This window comes from Phalacrocorax carbo, chromosome 2 (genome assembly GCF_963921805.1).
Source record: "Phalacrocorax carbo chromosome 2, bPhaCar2.1, whole genome shotgun sequence".
Classification (NCBI taxonomy): domain Eukaryota; kingdom Metazoa; phylum Chordata; class Aves; order Suliformes; family Phalacrocoracidae; genus Phalacrocorax; species Phalacrocorax carbo.
The window spans coordinates 62,149,531-62,170,258 of NC_087514.1; the positions used below are offsets into that span (position 1 = coordinate 62,149,531).

The following is a 20,728-nucleotide window of genomic DNA, read 5'->3' on the forward strand; positions in this document are numbered from 1 at the left end:
AGGCTGACCAGCCTGTAGTTTCCTGGGTCCTCCTTCTTGCCCATCTTGAAGATAAGTGTTATTGGCTTTCCTCCCATCCTCAGGCACCTCTCCCAGTCACAATGTTGTTTTCGCAAACCAAATAACATCTCCTGTACTCTAATGGCTACTATTAACTCCTTAATTCAGTGAAAACCAGAACTCTTCCTAGCCCTCCCATCTTTGATTGTATTTTATATCACCTACTAACAAACACTCATAACGATGAGCATAATTCACTGCTTGTTTTTGAAAAGTGACAAAGGTATAAATGAACATTTCAGTGATGAACTGCTTGAGATAAATGACCCCTACAATATATGTGTTAGAGACTCCTACCATTTAATTGTGTTTGTTTTCACTAAGATCTACTGCATAGTCAGGCTTGAAATAGTCTCAGCTCTGTTCATGTCAGCATCATCTCCCATGTTATTAGTGAATGGTTTTATACAATGAAAAAGGGATAAAGTATTTCATATATTGCCTATATATAATACAATGGCTCAAACCTTATAAAGATGTAAGAACCTGATCTTCTGCCCTCACAGTAATTAGTATAATTCCCATAGGCAGGAAACTTCTTTCATGAAAGAAACAAAACCACAATTTGGTGGCAGAATACGGGTGAAGACACACACCTTACTGACATTCAACAAATATAATCCTAATACACTAAAAACGAGCTACTTTTCTTCAACATTAATCCATTTTGTCAGACAACAAAGTGATCTATTATGAGCTTCTTTTAGAGGAAAGAAAAAAAAAAAGAAAAAAACCCAACACACTTCTGCCAGAAAGGAGCAAAATGTCCTAATTCTCAGTGTGGCCAAGGAGATTAGAAAAAAAAAAAATATTAGTCCCATTGAATCTCCCTTCATAATGCTTTTCTTTTGCCGTTGCTTTATTATTCAGACATAATATTATTCAACCACCAAAGAATAATCATCATCGACCTTGGCACTGCAAAGTGGTATTATTATTTTGAGGTTTTTCCTGCACAATTGATTAAGAAACTCTCTGAAAGGTCATAAGAAGGTTACAATAGCTAATGAAAACCTAAATGCTAGAAATATATTATAAAGGCTGAAATCACTGAAATGACTTTCACAGCTAGCTTTTCTATAAGTCTTTTCAGAAGATTATGAGGTCATATATTGGTGGGGCTTTTGCTAATGTTGTCAGGAACAGCAAACTGGATAAAAATGTAAAAATAAACATAAAGCAGTACATACCAAGTAAATAGCATGCTGTTACCTATAAGTGTTTATATTACTAGTCGGCACCTTTAAATAATGAACACGGTCCAAATAACACAACTATTTTCTAAGCAAGCTAAGTGATCGTGAACAAAGGGTTATGGAGAAATTCTAACCAGAGAGTAATTATTAGTAGACATCACCAAAGGGAAGAATATCCTCGTTGGACTTTCATAGGAATATATCCTGGATCCAGTTTCGTTAAGTATTTTCATAGAAGCTCTGGATCAAGGCATAATCTGACTATTAGACTTCCACATCTTAAACTTACCAGACGATATAGAAGTGGGTCAATGAAGAGACAGAATTCAAAATGACAAGTTGGAAAAATTGTTTGGAACAGCAGAATAAAATTCAACAGAAACATGAGCAAAACACTGCCCTTAAGAAGGAATAATCTGCTTGACAGAACTGGATGGGAACTGCTTTTTGTAGAACAGGTCTATGCATCATAGTACACAAGTTGAACATGAGACAACAGTATCTGCTTTTGCAAAAAAGGCAAACATTACACCTTTTTCTTGGTCATTACTGAAAACTTTTTTTTTTTTTTTTGCTTGTTTTCTAACTCAGCTGACTAGTTTCTAGCTCAACTATCATCAGCTAACATCAACTAGCATCAGCTGATGCTACCTTCTAGATTGTGTGATTCTTAAACTCTAGTAATTTGCCACTGCGGATACCAGTGAAATAAGTCTGTGCTATTCTACTGTCAGCTAATGGACGCTTGAGAAGTGAAATGTATTTCTTCACCCCTCTTCCTCATCAAGGCATAACACACAGAGGAACATTCTTTAGAGTTATAAAGAAAAAAAATCTAAATAGTGTTACTTAATTCATATTTCCAGACTACAATTCTTGTAAGTCTTCTGTGACCTAGTTCTCTTTATATTTGTTTAAAGACTCTAATGAGAATGTGAAATGAGCTGAGATTTTTTATCCATAATAAACTAACCTATTTCCAGAGCATATCTGTAAAAAGCAAGCTGTCTTTATTGCAGGCTAAAAAATAGAATGAACTGTATATTGTTCAGTTCTTCTCCCCAAGACAAATGTGTTTTCTGTCACCTTCAGTGTTTTGACTTTTCTAATGCAAAAAGAAAATGAGGGAATAATATGCTGAACAGATCAAAGCTCAGAACCTTAATACATTTAACAGGCTCCATTCTTGGCATTTACTCATTATTGATATCAGAGTAACAAATCTCTTTAAGTCAATGGAGATGGCCTATGGGAATTAAAAGAAAATTTAGCCCTTAATATGGGGAACTAGTTACAATGACACACTAATATATTTATTTATTTTATTTCTATTCAAATCAAATAGTCCTTTAAGATTTATAAAGTTGTCACTGGAAATGCAAAGGTTTCATATGACTTAATATCCTGGATATTTTGGATTTGGATATTTTGGATTTGGATATTTTATTTGGATACAGGAAAGAAATGTAACATTCTCTGTGTGGAAGGTATCTTAATCAAAGAAAGATTCTGGAGGAAACTGGGAAACCTAACTACCAAGTTAACAAAAGATAACAAAAATACTTTGATGGTGGTTTTTTTTTATATTACCACCAAAAAAAAATCCCTGAGCTGATGTGGTATTGAAGTATGTATTTCCCCGTGTGCTAATTACATCATCATTTTCTCCCTTTTAAGTTGGGCAAAAAAGTCTAGATTGTGTTTTTCATTTCCTGAAATCTCCCCAGATTTGAAAAATATTTGTAGCAAAATCATTCTATATGCAAGTTTTATTTAATGCTATGTTAATATATTATATATATTTAATTTGGTGTACTGTTTTTACTTTCTTCTATATTTCTATACCTAGATACCAAAGATTTAGGTCAGTTCATTAGATGCAAGACTGCAAAAAAAACCCTCAGTGAAATCATAAAATGGTTTAGCTTGGAAGGGACCTTTAGAGGTCATATAGGCCAACCCCCCTGCAGTGAGCAGGGACATCTTCAACTAGATCAGGTTGCTCAGAGCCCCGACCAACCTGACCTTGAATGTTTCCAGGGATGGGGCATCTACCACCTCTCTGGGCAACCTGTGCCATTGTCTCACCACCCTCATTATAAAAAAATTCTTCCTTACATCTAATCTAAATCTACCCTCTTTCAGTTTAAAACCATTACCCCTTGTCCTGTCACAACAGACCCTACTGAAGACGTTGCCCCCATCCTTCTTATAGTCCCCCTTCAAGTACTGAATGGCTGCAATAAGGTCTCCCCGCAGCCTTCTCTTCTCCAGGCTGAACAACCCCAACTTTCTCAGCTGTCTCCACAGGAGAGGTGGCCCATCCCTCGGATCATTTTTGTGGCCTCCTCTGGACCCGCCCCAACAGGTCCATGTCCTTCCTGTGCTGAGGGCTCCAGAGCTGGATGCAGCACTCCAGGTGGGGTCTCACCAGAGCGGAGTAGAGGGGCAGAATCACCTCAGATTCATTCCCAGATCAAAATGTTTATTTCTTCTGTGTGTCTGTGCTACCTCTGCCACTATGGGCCCTTTCTGTTACAGTTGATGCTAATGCATCTGAGCCTGTTTTGCCAGCTCCTGAGGAAAATGTGCCAGTGTTGGAACCAACAACTGAACATTGGCCTCTTACATAAGAAGGGGTCCATACTCAGAGATGTTGATCTGGTTTTGTAAGTGGTAAATAGACTTAAGGACATAGGTGAAATAATTTTTAAAGATATTTTTTGAATTACTATATTAAATTAAGGACAGAAATAAACCTGTGCAGGAAACTCATGTCTACAAGTTTCAAGAAAAGAAGAAAATTGAAAGGTTATTTACTTGATTTTCCATAGTGAAATGTTCTGAGTTAGCTGATTCAGAAAAGCGTAGAGAAGTCAGCTGTTTTATTCTGAGGCATAGTAAAAAGGCGAAAGGGAAGAGTATCTAGGATAAAGCCTCTGAACTTACCCAGAGTGGTCTCTTCAACTGGTCTGGAACACCAGAAGTCTCAAACCTGAGTGACTAATTATTTAACAAGTAAACAGTTCTGGTTCATCTTCCCTGATTTACAAATTGTTTGTTTTGCTTTTCTTTTTTAACATCGATAAGTACTAGAAGTTAATTTACAGTTGGGGAAAAGGGATTATGAAACAGTAGATCTCTGTATATTCAATTCCAATTTAACCTGTAATAATTTATATAGCAAAAAAAAGCTATGTAATAGTATATGAACAATTGATTATATGGATGTTTATATGCCTATTTTCTTCACTTTGGTTTCAAGTTTTCTTATCTGAAACACCCACTATCTAGCATATAAGATGGTCTCTAGAGAAAGTATGTTTGTGTCAGTAGGTTATCCAATTTTCATTGAATACAGAAATATTTTTACAAAGAGCGGTTTGTAGGAGTAAACATTCTGTCATTGTCAATTACATTTGACCAATAATGTAGTTTTTATACTGATATAAAATATAAAAACCAAAATTGTAGCTAATAATGATCTAACAATTAGCAAGAATAACTTAATGGACAAATTAATGTGCTATTATATTATCCTTTACATGATATACATGATGATAAGGTCTTCAAATCCCTATGTTTATGTTTATATTTTAAAGTCCCAAATTAAAAACAAAATTGATAATGTATTTGAAAGTGGTGGTTTTTTCTGAGAAAGGTATTTTAACAAAACAGAAATTGCATTTTCTCTCTATGGAGTCCCCACAGTAATTCATCTGGTCCTACCGCAGTTAGCATATGGTGATAGTTCATGCCCAAAAGGTGATATCATAAGTTGTTCTTAGGGAATCTGACGAAACAAAGTGCTTTGAATGCTCACAATGTGATATTCTGCACTTGACCCGTTCTTACCTTAATTTGTAATGAGAATTTGTTGTTGTTGTTGTTCTTTCAAAGCTTTAATGTGTGCATATAAAGGTCTTCTGCATCACTGTTGGTCAGATCAGGCAGGATCTAATCACCTCAGATCAGGAATAATGATATAACTTTAACCACTTCAATTCAGTCCATGGATTTAGCTTTGAGATAATGAACCACAGTCAAAGCAGTTCCCTTTACTGGAATTATTTTTTTCAGAGTGCATACTAAGAAAAAGGTTTGCCTATTGCCTCAAGACTATTATTTACCTTTTGGGTGAATAAACTATGAATAAATAATCTGTGTATTGAAGTTACATGATTTTATTTATTTTTCTTACTCAACAAAGTTACCCTTGTTACCCTTGCTCTACCACCATGGTAAAATAACTTATAAGGTTTGTTATTGTCCTGATCTCCACAATGAAGGAAATTCTCTGTACCTATAAACTTTAAATTCTCAAGTCTATCTAAAAATATCATTCCTGTGATAAGGATTTTGACCTTTTTCTAATGGAGGAGATGTTTCTGCAAGCACTTTACTTCATATGGAAGAGCTTCCATTTATGATCTGCACCACTGACAAATGAAATGTAATATTTGGCTATAAATGAGCAGAAAGGACATTAGCTGTAGACAGGGAGTAATTTTGATGACAATTCTCAAGAAAACAACAACAGAAGTAATTACAGTGGATTGATCTGAAGCAAAATATCTACCTCGCATCAGTGTGTGTGTTAATACTCCAAAACGAAATAATTGTAGATCTTTGGGTGGATGCTGTCTCTAAAAGTTTGGTTTGGGTTTTTTTTATTACAGAATAACATGGGTTTGTACAGATAATTCTTTAATTATTATTTGGCATTATGATTCTGAATGAGGAATCCCTTGGAGTAAATCATTAGCCTGCAGTGAATGATCCAGACCTTGAGTACCTTCTGCTGAACTTCTGCTGAGTTCTGTAGCTGAGTTCTGTAGAAAATGTGGGTTTCTGGGCACACTCTTTCAGAGTACCACTCTCACCAGCCTGGTGCTGCTCCTGAAATTAAGAGGTTTTCCACTTGAAATCTTCAGACATAATTGATCCTTCCGTGTTGATCCTTCCATGTTGATCCTTCCAGGCATCCCCGGAAGAAATTACATGCCCCACAGCATCACTGTGATTTGCTAGATCCTGCAAATTACTGATAGCATTTTATATTCTGTAAAGCCAGAGTTACAAAAATTTTGCAGACGCATTCTCTTTTCTTCTAGACAGAGAAAGCATAAGTTCTACAGGTATGTCCGAAGAGGTTGTCAGGATGCACAATCCTCCATCATTCTTTTTCTATAGCCTAGGCTTGTCTTTCACTTACTTCTGTAGTGCATTGGAGATGGAGATCTCTTTAATAAAGTTTACATTCCTCCTGTCAGGTTTCTGTGCCATAGCTCTTGTTTACATGGACACTTATCCTGCAGTTCACAGTTTCATGGACTGGGAAAATTTGCTCTTGAGGCTGTAGCCTGCTACTGGTGATGAGATGCCTCCACTTGAATGGAGGATTAGGGGATTAGTGACTCTTCATTGCTAATTCTCTGATGGTTGTCTCAGATTATCTCTTAGCATCTTTCTGGGTATTCAGTCCAATATGCAGCTTAAATGACCAAAAATAAACGTGATTGTAAAGGGGTTTAAGATTTCGGGCATATGCTAATCCATCATTAACATAAAGTTAAAGAAGACAATGACAGCAACAAGAATAGCTGTAGAAAAGAGAGACACATTCCTATGTCCTAATATTAGCCTGTGATAATGAACCTATATACCCAAATACGCTTTTCCAGCTTGTTCCTGAGCATTTACAGTGCTGATGCTTATAACACAGTTTAAAAGATGGTATAAAACCTGTGGTAATTCAGGAAATTGTGTCTTCATAACAACATTGGTTCAATTTACAGTTTTGAGATTATCTCTCAAGTATGGTTATGTATGATCTTCCATTTACACTGCTTTGGTTTTTAGCTCCAGACCAGTCTCTCTGAACCGATGACATTATCCAAGTCGATCTCACTTCCTCGTAGTGCATATTGGCATCATATCACCCGGCAGAACAGCGTTGGAGAAATCTACAGTTTACAAGGCAAGTTCCTTATAAGTAAATGCCATGTCCATTACCTTCTTTCCATTTGACCAGAATTCACGCAAACTGCTTTTTATTTGCATTTGTTGTTTCCTCTTCATTTCATTTCATCAATTGTCAGGAACCTCAGCAGGATTCCCAAATTTACATAAAACAGGTTTCTTTTAGTCATTTTGTAAACGAACGGTGAAAATTATTCCCAGAATCACCACATAAAGCTGGATAGACAATTTGGTTCAATGTAGCTTCTCAGTAGCTAATGAATGTCAGGTTGTTTTAGTATTTCCTTCCAATAAGATTGTGTCTGCTTTGGGCAGCCTCAGGGTGCCCAATTAAATCTGCATAATGTGGCTATATGAGTTGCAAGTTTAAAACAATATAATTCTGGGAATAAGAGCTATTTTTGGTGAATTTGCTTGGCAAATCATACATATGAACTCTTAATTCGACTAACTTGCAGGCCTTCTGTGTATGCATATAATCTTTTTCTATCACCAGTTCTCTTTCATATGTTTAGATTCGAATCTATTTGCTTAAGACTTTACCATATATAACTAACATAACTTGATGATGATGATGATTCACTGCTTTTAACATAGAAGTTTATTTGTATCTTTTAGGATACTGAAATTATTGTTACATTTAAAATGTAGACCTTAGGTAGTAGTATTGTTTTCACTTTTAAAAAATAACACCCTATCAGAAACATATTCTTTTGTATTACTTGGGAAGGGCTTAAGGATTTTGTTTCACTTATCTCTTAATTTGCATAAGCAATTCATGGTTTCATAGGAGGTTAGAAACTGCTGACAAAAGAACACCCAATGCAAGAAAACATAGTACATGTTTTTGTCAAAATAAGTGAAATGTAGTATATAGACGAAAGACATGAATTGTTTTGTTTTGTAAATTATCACATAAATTAAAATCAGCAGGTGAGCTGTGAATTCAGTGGGTGACTCACTAAAGGGTACAGCATTTATTTCCTGTCATCCCCCATACAACAAAGTTAATTTCTAGTCATGGTTATAGTCTTACAGTTAAATAACAGTAATTGAAAAAAGAAATTAACCTTACAGAAGTTATGAAAAAAGTTGTGCTTGAGGATCACCTTAAAAATATTCATCATATCACTTGTGTTTTTTCATGAACACAATAAGAATGAAAAAAAACCAACCAGTTTATTTGTACAGATGTTAGAGTCCTTCTTATGTTCTTGATGCGTCTTTCCTTTGGTGAAAAGATGGTAAACATGTTATGAGATACATGAAGTGAGATAGATGTATGGAACATTGTTCATTGTCTGCAATGTTTCTTATAAATTGCCTTTGCAATAAAGGAAGGCAAAACCTGATATATCAAGTAATAGTTTAATACCTATACCAACTAGCTTTGTAGGACGCAACGTATTAGAAGTGTGTTACTAAAAATGTAATAATTTTACTTTTTGGAGGTACGCAGATTTTATTCACACTTCCACTGAAAGGTGGGCCTAATAAGTATTTCAGAACTTAATATTTCCGTTTCTCTTATGTGTACTGTGATGACTGACACTTGAGAGAACATTGCTGATTTCTGGAGAGACTTGTTCAGTTTTACCAGTGGAGTAAGAAATGCCTCCAGAGGACAATTTTGTCTCCCTCTAGTTGCAAAACTTTTACATGCGAGAGTATTATTTATTACCTGCAATGAAGATCACTCTGAACCTTCTGCTGCAATGACTAATTAAATGCAATGTATTTGTACAGAAGATGAAGGGAGAGCAAAGAACACTTTTTCCTCCTAATATGTGTTCATGCTGGTAGTCTTTGCACAGCAGAGACCTACTGGTTGTCAAAGCATCAGCCCACAGATGCTTCATAGGTGTGGGTGGAAGGTGGGTAGCGAGGAAGCAGATTGCAAGCATCACTTCAACGCTCACCTTAGTACAGCAGCCAGCTGAGAGGAGCTGTTGCAGAGGGAAAAATCACTTGCTGCTGCTGTGATCTCCTCTGAGCTTGAAAAGGTATATTACACCTTCAAAGGGGAGATGTTTTCTTTAGAGAATAATCCATCAAACTCAGTTCTGCACTCCATGTGTATTTATGACAAACGAATTTGAAAATTCCACACATTCCTCTGAATATCTCACAAACCTCTCCAGTTATATCATTTTAGAGTTAGTGAGATTACTATCAATATCAGTAAAGTAACAGCCAAACTCACTGTTAAGTACAGTGTAAAAGTTATTTCCATAGTGGCAATTATTTCAAACTTGCTGTCTGATGTGACTAGAATTTAATTAATAACAGCTGGTGGTGTATATGGAGAAATGAATATGTGCTTATACTACCTTAGATAAATTGGCTCTTCAGGAGTTATTTAGCAGTCAAATTGAACTTAATTAGTTATGTGAGCTGATCTGATAATGAATATGCTGTAGAGTAAGAAGGTGAGGGGTTTTGTGGTTCCTTTTTTTTTTTTTTTTTTAAGACTGCGTTTCAGATGAGGAACGGCAATTCAATAAATGGGTATTGGGTTTATCATCCTCCACCTGCCCATGAAAACATTCACATGTAAAGACCTGAAAAGATTAAAACACAGAATAATAGTGCTAAAGGAACACAGTTTGCACAAAATATCCTAAAATGAGGTGGGCTCATTTCTCTCTTTATATGTCTTTTCTTCCATTTGTGTCTTCTTTGCACTCTTTCAGTTCTTGACTGCACTGCTAAGATAATAGTAGTAATTTAGTTGTCTAATTAATCTTGTCAATAGGAACAACTTGGCGGTTGGCTCTTACAAGTAGCAGCACATCACTATCGCTATTCACTTCAAATTGTACAGTACAATGCTGCAGGTCTGACAGTTTCATCTGCGATCTGCAGCCGCTGTGGAGGCTGTGGTGTGGGGCCTCATTAGGTGACCCAGTGGTGCCCTTTCAGTGCTGCGCATCACCCCTCCTCTCCATCAGACGTGACATTGGGCGTGTGGCAAGCCCCAGCACTGCACGATAAAAAGGGGAATTGCTGCCATGGCAGAAAACAGTTTTTACAGCCATCAGGTTAAATTCCAGTCTAAACTTCTGTGTTAGAATGATTTCACTTAAACTCCCAAGTGATACCCATGGCTTTACAAATCACAATGCCTCTTTCTAAAGTGTCCATATTTATAATCCAGATCTTGCCTTTAATTACAATTCAGAAATGAAATAGTGACCTTACAGATTTTTTTATCATGAAATAGTTTAAGTAACAGTGAGAAAAGAAAACAAAATACTTATACACTATTTTTTTGTCCATACATGAGTAAGACTGAAATGAATTATACATTTTCATGAATAATAGACAGCTCTATCAAGAATTCAAGCCCAACAGAAGATAAACATTCATTGCTATGTTATGCTTTCCTATACATCAAGACTTACAAAAACACAAAAATTACAAGCCAAGAGTAACCTTGTGAACTGAAATCATGGTTAAGGAGAAAAATACAAGAGCCATGTAAGCATGAAAAAAAAACAACCTGTATGTATCTTCATAACTCATTGTTTATTGTTACTACCTGGCATAAGGTTTAGCACTGTTTCACAAGATATTAAAAATTGACAAACAAAACACTTGTCCTTTTATACAGCAAAAGATAATAAATAGCATTAATATATTATATTTTTTTAAAAAGGTTTTATTTGGGGGTTTAAATTGGCTAAGGACGAAAAAAGGGTTGCAGACTGAATTGTCAGCTAGCTGAAATTTAGTGTTACAGTTCTTGCTCTAAAGAATTTGGACAGTACAAATTTTAAACGCAGTCAGTTTGTATAGTATTAAACAAACAAGGCCAAATAAAATTTTGGTATGGAAACCTGCATTAGCTTTTTGTATTGCAGTTATTTAAATCCCTGAGGGAACTATGTTCAGAAAATCTAATTACAGGCTGGCCTTTCTCCAAGAAATTAAAAATTAAGAATCGCTTTCAATCACCCCTGTTGTGTTTGAGCCTCGTTTATTCCTTATTTGGACTTTGGTTTTATTATCCATACTCAGAGAGATGAACACCTACCTGCAAAACCAATTCTTTTCATTTCTGTGAGAGTACTCACATGAAGGAACATATATTTGTATAAGGATTACACCAGTAACGTCTTACATGTTTTCCTCTTAAAGAGAATACTAATCCTTTTTTTCCACAGTAAATTGCTTATCACAAATGCTGATTTGCTCTATCACAAATGCTTATCATATTTTGCTGTAAACCCATAACAAAGTAATTACACAGAAAAATGCTAAGATGCCTGCTAAGAGCTAGAGTCATATTTTTAAACTTAGTGAGGAACTTTGAGAAATAAAACTATAGTATTCAATAAGACAGGACTTAAGCTGGAAGCATCACTTAAGCCTGTAAGTACATACCAAAACCAGACTGAAATAAAAGCTGGCCTCGATGAAGTCTGTAGGAATTTTGCTGTTGATATACAATTATCTTTTATATTTCACACTAAAGATGCAAGAGAGATAAATCTGCTTTTGCAAATCAAAACAGAGGGAAACTCTGGCTCCTTTCTGGGCTCCATAAGCAAGCCTGCATGGTCCCTTGTCTTTTGGCCTTGTTAGGTGAGAGGTCACTCTTCTTTTGTTTTTGAATATATTTTAAGTAGAATAACATGTGATGTTAACCATTCAGCTAAAAATTTTGCACATAAAAGGGAGACAAAGTCATACACAAATGATTCCTCCCAGCAACATAAGTCTCCACCCTTTTCAGAGTAGAAGGTCTGATATGTCATTAAAAATAATCAGAGAATATTCGAGTTGCTAAATATTTAGAAGGGTTTGAATCATCCTGTTCAATCTTCCTTAGGTTAATCCTGCAGAAATTTCTGATTTGGGCTTCTGCAGTTTTCTGCAAATTAAAGTATGTAAAATAAATTGGAGGGCATTTGTCATTTTGGCATTTCCATTGTTTGCTCATATGCCCAGCCACAGTAGAGAATCCATTTCCCCATCTAATCTTGATGCCAGAATAATGTGAATGACATAAAATGTTAGAATATATCTGTTATATAAACCTGATCACTCAGTAATGTTTCACTAAGTGTCTACCAGCAGCTAAAGCTTAAATGCTTTATTGCCTGCCACCTTCCCATTTCCTTTGCTGAATCTCATCAGGACTTCAACATTAGTAAATGAAGCCTATAAAATTTGAAGTATGAATAAAGGACACCTGAAACAAGATACTTACTGAGTAGAAACTATGTAAGAGCACCATTATTTAAAATGACTGGATTGTGCGGCCTCTCGTGTCATATGCAGTAGATTTGATCCTTTTCTTTTGAGCTTTGAAATTCTGTGCAAAATGCCGCATCACTAAACTTATTTTAAAATGGCATATTGGAAATGGGAAGTGTCTTACTCAGAAACTAGTAAAGAACAACCTCATTTTGTTTAACAGTGATTGCTATAGTTAATTAAGAGCATTACTGACCTGGCTTTAAAGAGTATCTTGACATATTCCCTTTCATTCTGATAAATGGTTGCTGAGGTAAGAGGTTGTTACAGTTATGAGCCATGGAAAATAGGGGGGAAAAGCCAAAAAAGATTAATAGAGCATATTCTGTTGTCAAATTCGGAAGTTCTGATTTCATTTAAGCCCTGTATTGTGATGCCCTTTCTCTCAGAAGATGGTCCTCCAGTGAGATCATTTGTCAATGAGGTTATTCTGTGCTAGACAAGAAAGTGTGGAAGTCACTGTAGTTTCAAGTTACAACTGAAAGCCCAAACCGTGTAAGAAGAGCAGTTAAAAAGTGGCTGATTGCTTCCTCTCTCCTCCAAAAACCAACAAATATAAGTTCTTCCGTGCAAACTACACAAATTCTCAGTTATAAATCTCTTTTTATGGCTTAGCTTAATGACTTAATGAATAGCTCAACCTAACCAAAACCAGGAATCTTTACGCTAAGGTAGCTTAAGACTAACTACATTTATGCTACAATCATTTGATGTCTCTGCTGTATCATAGAATTCAAGGACCTGCATTGTATCATGAGAGCTGTAGTTCAGTGAAAGAATAGGTGTAGTGGGAGAATACGCACAACCAGCTACATGGATGCAAACTGTCAGCTGGTATTGGATTATCTGAAAAAGAAAGGTTTGCTATGTTATATGAGAAAGAAAATCGAAATACTTGCCAAAGGTCAATTTTATGAAAACTGCTTTTTTCTGTTAAATCGTTCCACCAATAAATCTGGACTCCTCTAGATATGACGATCTTATTTTGTGATAAGGATGTTATCACAGAATCAAGAAGATTGTCAGTTCATTTTTGTAATTTCAAACAAATTGAAATATTTCTATGCTGACAAACCAGATTTTCTGGTTAAATTATTACTCAAAATCATGGATGCATTAACCCCCTTTTGAAACAATTTGAGGTGAGGAGCAGCCTGCTTATTTGTGAAAAAAATAACTGGGCAAAAAGAAGCATTTTTCTTTGTATTTATTTGCAGGAGCTGTTTATAATTCTTTTTCTTTCAATAATTATTTTTAAGTAAAGTAAAAATTATTAAAATTGACACTTTTATAGAACGTGTTCACAAAATTTTTTTTATAATCTAGAAACAATATAAGTTTGAAAATAGGCTGCATAATGGGAAGAGTGGGGGATGTTAATAATATCACTTTTGTCAGCAGTAATGAGGAAAGAAGCCAAGCCCAAGGATTTCAAGTGCAATTGATTGTGTTCTGCTTTAAGTGGAAAAAAGATCTACCCTCCCCTTCACATTCTATGGTTAATGAGATAAAATGGCATCATATAAATATGTATTTAACTGCTTGTCTGAAGTGACATATATTTGACCTAACTGCCTCTTAACTGGTTATTCTGAAGTTTTGAATATATTTGTTACAGAAAGAGTATTGTAAGATCTCGATACATTAATCTTAAGTTCGGTAATATTATCTGTTATGTGTAACTCTACTCATATGCAACAATATTATGGTGACAATATTCACGGCACACAACATACAGTCTATTGTTGGTCCGGACCTTTTTATTTTCATGGTAAAGGCCAATTTAAGCACAATGGACACACTGCCTAGTAAGTTCAGTTTACTCGAGCCATAAGAAAATATTTTTTATAACTCAATAGTGAATTTTAGCTGTGCACAACTGATTGAAAAAATCATAGTATTATTCAGTAGAGAAAAAAATGTTCAAAGGAAAAATCTTAGAGCATCTTTCATTCTCTATTTGTTCAGAAAAGCCTTTTCATCTTGGTGAATGATTATATCCTGCCAACTTTTTATTTGATCAAAATGAGACATCGTAAGAAACTAAGATAAATTTCACGGAAGTAAGAACTGTGAATAACAATAGGAATTTCCTCCCAGTGCAGAGTTAACAAGATTTCACCAAAGTGAAAGTTTTTCATGTTTTCCAAAACGGAAGTCTGCCAACTCCTCGAAGTTCCATGTTTGAATACTAGAAGTGAGTTCACTGTTTAGCCACTGGATACTTGTTTATCCTTCAATATTCTTTGAAGATGTCTTTTGGGAAAGGATTTTAATCAAAGGTTCATTGCCCCAAGTTTAAGAACAAATGAAATATACTCTTATAAGTCTCTATGGAAGAAAGGAAAATGCAATACCAGACTGGGAGACAGATAAGAGAGAAAGGACTTGATAGAAACCAGAGTTGCATGCTCTGGAATTTACAAGATAAATATCAAAGACTCTGTCCTTCCCTACCTCTAACAAAAAATGTCCAGATGAGGATTCAGTGCAGAGTCGCAGAGCAGCGTACCGTAAAGCCATACCTATCCTAACTGGAGACGGTAGAGGTGAGGTCCTTAGTGGGCTGAGGCTTTTCACTGTTCAGCAGCGAACTCTTAATTGGAGAGTGAGGATGAAGTTAAAAGATCCTTATTTTTCTCTTTAATGACTCAAATATTTATGTCACTGTCACTAGACCAAATTTACACGAAGAGAGACTGCGCCATAGTTATTCTTTCTGACCTTGTAGTGCGTGTGGCATAATGTGGCATGGGTGGTTGTGTTCCCAGAAGCATCCTGTCTCCTCCTCTGTGCACTAATCCCATCCCTCAGCCCAGCTCAAGGAAGTGATGGAAATCCAGCATCCTGCAGGGGGAGGCACAGCTTGTCCCCCTGTGCCAGCGGGGCTGTTCTGCCCAGAGTGTGTTGACTGAGAAACTAAGGATGCATCTTTTCTCTGCCTCTTATCCTCCTTGTACTTTCATCCCCAGCCACGGTAGAAAGCAGGGTCTCGGACAACCCACCTTTGTCCCCGGGGATAGTCCTTGGTGGGGACTGCCACTGCCAGCAGTGAGCCTCCGTTTTGCTCTCCAAACTCTGTTGAACCCTAGATAGCCACCACAGGCTGTTCCCAAAGCTGCTTGATATGAGCTGAACTAGGTGCAACTTATAGTCACTATTATCACACACTCAAAGTAAAGCGTCTACTTCATTAATTGACTACGTAGCTGAGAATCAGTTAGTTGTGCATCGTTGTGTTTCAACGAAAGACACATGGCTAATTAGTTATATCTATACCACTGTTTTTATCTTTTCTGCATGAAATATATTTAAAAGAGGATTTTGATCAGTTGTTTGTTTTCAGCTTCCAAGAAAAATAGTCTTCCCCTGGCTTACAACATTGCTCATTGTTCTTGCATTTCACTAATTAAGCTTTTAAATGCTATCAGTTTTATTCTTTTCCATAGTGTACTTCTGTAAAATTGTCATTACTGGGTATTGTTCTTTTTCATGGAAGTTAGTGAAAACTGCATGAAACAAGTTTTTATTTTTACCTCGTTTTGTCTCTTTTCCACACTTCCATGTAAATAGATAAAAATAACAGAATGTTTTCTTCCTAAATACCTATTACGTACATGTCAGAGTAGCACCTCTGTGTCCATACACTTGCCTACTTTTTTGCTAAAATAGGAAAAAGTCTTGCTTTCAAATAAGGTTTCTGCATGCTGTATTAGGGTGTCTAATGAGAAGCTGTCAGATTTCCTAGTTTCTTGGTCACAGACGAATGGCATCAAAGGGGGAATGCAGGTACCCAAATGTGCTTTCTATCTCCTCTCTTCATATGTGAATATCCCAGGTTTTGGGAATATTTGCAAAGAATGTTGCTGAAGGTATGGTTCAGAGCCCGTTTACATAAGTGTTGAAGCTTAAATTTTCATTTGAAAAAGCCTATTCTTCTTGTAATTGTTACAAATGTACCATCAATTTAAATGATTCATTGTTGACAGACTTTGGCCACTTGTTTTTATTCATTATTGCTGTTATACGGTTCCAGGATGTCTCAGCAGTTTGCAGGGCTTCTGTTTGTGAGATGACAGTCTTGTCATCACCAAACTTTTGATGTCACAAGCGTTTTATGATAGAAAAGATAACCTGTTCTGGGTTAGGAAATGGAAATGTATTTCATTCATTCTTGTCAACTGTCTCATTATTTCCCATTCATCAGACCACATATTTAATTCTGAGAAATAGCTCAGCAGGTTTTCATCCCTTTCATGCCTCTTATAGAAACACTTTCCTCTGATCAAGTGTGTGCATTTTGGTTTAAGTGTCAATCTGTTGTAGTGATTTTCCATGAATCTGTTTGTGAAGAGTCTTGGTTTTCTCCTAAGTGTCACCATACAGTAACTAAGACAACCCATTTCTAACAATTCAATGGGGAGTAAGGGGGGAACGACACACAGGGCCAGGGGCAGCAAATACTGAACATTATCTGTACCAATGTGTGGTTTTTCAGTCATAATATATACTGATTTGTATGCACTAGTAACGTCTTCTGACTCTCTAGGATACCTGTGAGAAGATCTCTTCTCAATACCTTGTAGCTTCTAGATCTTCTTTTCATCTAGCATAAGAATGAGGAAAAGAGATTTTTCTTGAGCTTCTTCATCATTTTGTACTATTTCCTGATTTGCTGTCCAGCATTTCAAAGCAAAGAAATGCCCCACCTTATGCTCATGGATTGAACCAGCACCAGGGTGTCTTAGGACTGAAGAAATATAAAGAAAGGCTCAAGATGCCTCTTCACGTACTCTTATTACCTTAGTTGTGCTTTAAACCTTGTATCGAACTGTAGGAATGAGCCGTAAATTTTGCAGTGGTGTTTATTGTGTAATAAAATACGAGAGAGGGGGACAATTTAGGCTGTTATCTTCAAGGTGTGACTGGTTTTTTGCTTATGCTGCAGTAAATCAGGAATGTTGCCAGGGACATGAATAACATTATGCTAGTGCATAACTACTATGAAAAGGGAAAATGTACAGAAGATCTGAATAGTGCCATTGCTATGAATATAAGATACTTATTCATTTTCCTTATTTAAATGTTCAAAACAATGCAAGATGCAAAAGAAAACCTTCATAACTAGACAAGAAAGAGAAGTTAATTTGTTGTTAAAGCTTTGGTCTTCAGCTGTTGCAAGGTATCTTTGCTCATGAAAAAAATCCCCAAATTCTGCTGACCTAGACAGGATGAAAACCTTTCCCTATAACTCATGTCCACAGATCACTGTAGCATAAGCAGGACCCCCAATTCTCAGTATTTCTTCAGTGGTCCGTGTAATTATGTAGAGCCTTTTTGACTGAAGTTAATCTTTATTCTGATAGTCATGGATCTCTGCTGGATTTTTACATGGTAATGTAGATGCATTTTATACAATAAAATATCTGCGCATTTGCTTTGGACTTAAACGTCATCTTTATGAAAGAGTTTTCTTTTTCTTATTTTTTTACATTGATGTGATTAAACAAAAGAAAAAAAAAAGCCAAAACCAAGAATATCATTGCAGCTGTGGAAATAGTTTAATAAAGCCTTCTCAGTACCATCACATAGCATGAAATTGTCTCAACACACATACTGTTGCAGTATAGGTTAATACCTAGAGAATGGGTCCATACCGTTGTGAAGCAATATTCAGCCTCAACAGCAGGGGAGTCGTGATGCCCTTATCTCCCTGAAAACAGCCCCTAGTCAGTAGGAGCTCCAAAGCCAAACTCTGTGAGTTGCTGCTTGAAAGTATTTTTAATCCAGAAGTGATAGATAGAAATAGCTTTGAAGCCTGTTTTTGCTGGCCTCAGAGGAGTAAATTACCTTACCCTCAGAGGAAGTATGACTCACTGTCTGACTACACAGCATTTGCAGTGTTCACCTGCCTGGGGAAGAATCATTGACATCTGACAATTATTGTGGCATCTCTCATCCAACAGCCAAGCACTGTTCTTCAACCACAATACTAGAGTGTATGTACCATGTTAGTGCATACTGTTTGAAGTTTATTGTTTCTTGAAGTGGCCACTGAAGCCATCAAGAGAATTGTTCCTAGGAGAAAATTATCCAGAATTAGTTCATAGCATTTTATTTGAAATGGAAATATTTATATGTACTTTGCTTACGTGAATGTACTTATAAGGATGAAGTTTCTCCAGATAGTTATAGGTGGGGTTTTTTTGTCTGGACTTCTACTAACAGAAGCTGAACACAAAACTCATGGATATTAATATATCAGTCATTCCCCAGATATCTCATACAAAAATGTTAACAGGATTTTTAAACCCACAAAGTGAATGAGCAAATAAAAAAGTGTTATGCAGATCAAAACGAAAGATGCGGTTGTCCATAAGATGTACATGTTAAGACGAACCATGTTACAAAATGAGCATTTCAGCATGAAGTTTCATATATTGTCATACATTACTTTTGGATGCACTGCTGTAACACAGATGTTATTTCAATGTGAAATCTTTTCTAAACTGTATAGTTAAAATATGTCAAGATGTGCCAGATCCTGAATATGTATATTACGTCTTGTAAATTATGTAAACTCTTCTAAATAGCTGCAAACTTGAATCCAACTCCCATCCAGGTGTTTTCTCCTCACAGAAGTATACATTAGATCAAAAATACCATGAGTGAAGATTGGAGTTAAACAGGAAGCCATGTTATCTATTATATTTTTTACATATTTTTATCAGACTTCACAGACATAAAATATATGGCCAGGTACAGCATATTCTAAATTGCCTTACACCTTCTGTGTCAGGCATTTGTCTTTTATGAGTTGCCCAATGTACATTATGTTACTGTTAAAATCTTTTCTCACTTCTTTTCCATGTAACATTGTTTTCATTTCTCATATATCATAACTACATATATCCCCTACTATTCAAATGTCTATGATATGCAAATAGTTGATGACAATTAGGTCCAGTATTCCTGATTATGTGACAGACCAAAATGAGTGCCAGATCCCAATCTGTTATGGATCAGCATAGCTCTGCTAAAGAAACCTCCAAGTGGTCATAATATATCAGAAATTTTTATTTCATCACAGTTAGGTGTCCTTTATATGTTATTATTCTGTACTTGTACTATCTGCTATCATAAATGCAAAGGTGAATAGTTACCATTCTAATGTGCTAAAAATATTTTTCATTTTATACTCATTCTAGTCATCCTAAAGTTTCTTTTGCTTAGCAGATGGATTTATGTTGCGTTTGTTTTGACAAACTACAACTTAATTTTTTTATGTTGGCATTATGGCTATGCACAAAACGATATCGCTGGTAAGTATTTGCTGTGCTCTAGTGTCTGTGGAAAGTGTAATAGACACATTTACTGTCACATGATAGCTGGAAGCCTCTTTCCTTAGGACAAGCACTTCAGGCACAAATACAGGAAAAAAAAAAAAAACTGATCTGGATTGTCACAATGAAAGAATTACTGTTATCGCAATATTGCACGATTGACTGAAATGCAGATGCTTTTGACAAGAGCTTTCTACAAGGCGATAAACTCTTCAGGTCTTTCATATTCACTATGACCATCAGTGCGCTGAAAAATGAAGCGAAGGAGCAAGAAGAAAGTCTACCTACCCATCCATGTTCAATAGTATTAATGAGCATTGTTATGATGAACGACTTCATATCTCCAAGTGCTAATTTAATGAAAGATATTTGTGGTTGTTTTTTTTCCTTACTCATTTTTATTAGGAGAAGAATCCCTGCAAGGATTTTGATGTAAAACTTAGAGATATAAATTATTATAAGTGGTAGCAGTGCCCTGATTAAAATGTTGCCTTGTTTGCTTATGATCCTCTTGATGCATGGACTAGGACTGTGACTTGACAAAACAATGAATCCAGTTTGAAAGTGTCTGCTGCTTGACAGGGAGTGCTGTGGCTATTTGATTCAGAATGCTGAAATGACACAAACTCAATAAAACAGTTCAAATTTGTTCAAAATATTTTGATAGGTATGTTTGTGAAGGCAAACTTTATGCCAAATTAGATGTAAATTGAACTTTATATCAAATCAGTATGTTCTCACTTATTCAGCATAAATAAGCTCATGTTCTGAGGCCTGATCTAGATTCAGTCTGTGTGACTGAGTGATGTGCCTGTGCCTCACTGGTATTAGGAACCATGACCCAAATCTCCATTTTTAATTTTTCTTCTCGCTACTGGAGTTCTG

At 35.9% G+C, this 20,728-nt stretch overlaps 1 protein-coding gene across 1 annotated transcript in view; it reads left to right on the forward strand.

Annotated features, from left to right (window-relative positions):
* The window catches only part of DOK6 (docking protein 6), a 274,858-nt gene that overhangs the window by 211,890 nt on the left and 42,240 nt on the right, over positions 1-20,728 (forward strand). Inside the window, exon 7 of the mRNA XM_064443089.1 lies at positions 7,119-7,236. Within this exon, the coding sequence (XP_064299159.1) occupies positions 7,119-7,236 (118 nt within the window). The remainder of the gene's footprint in view (positions 1-7,118; positions 7,237-20,728) is intronic.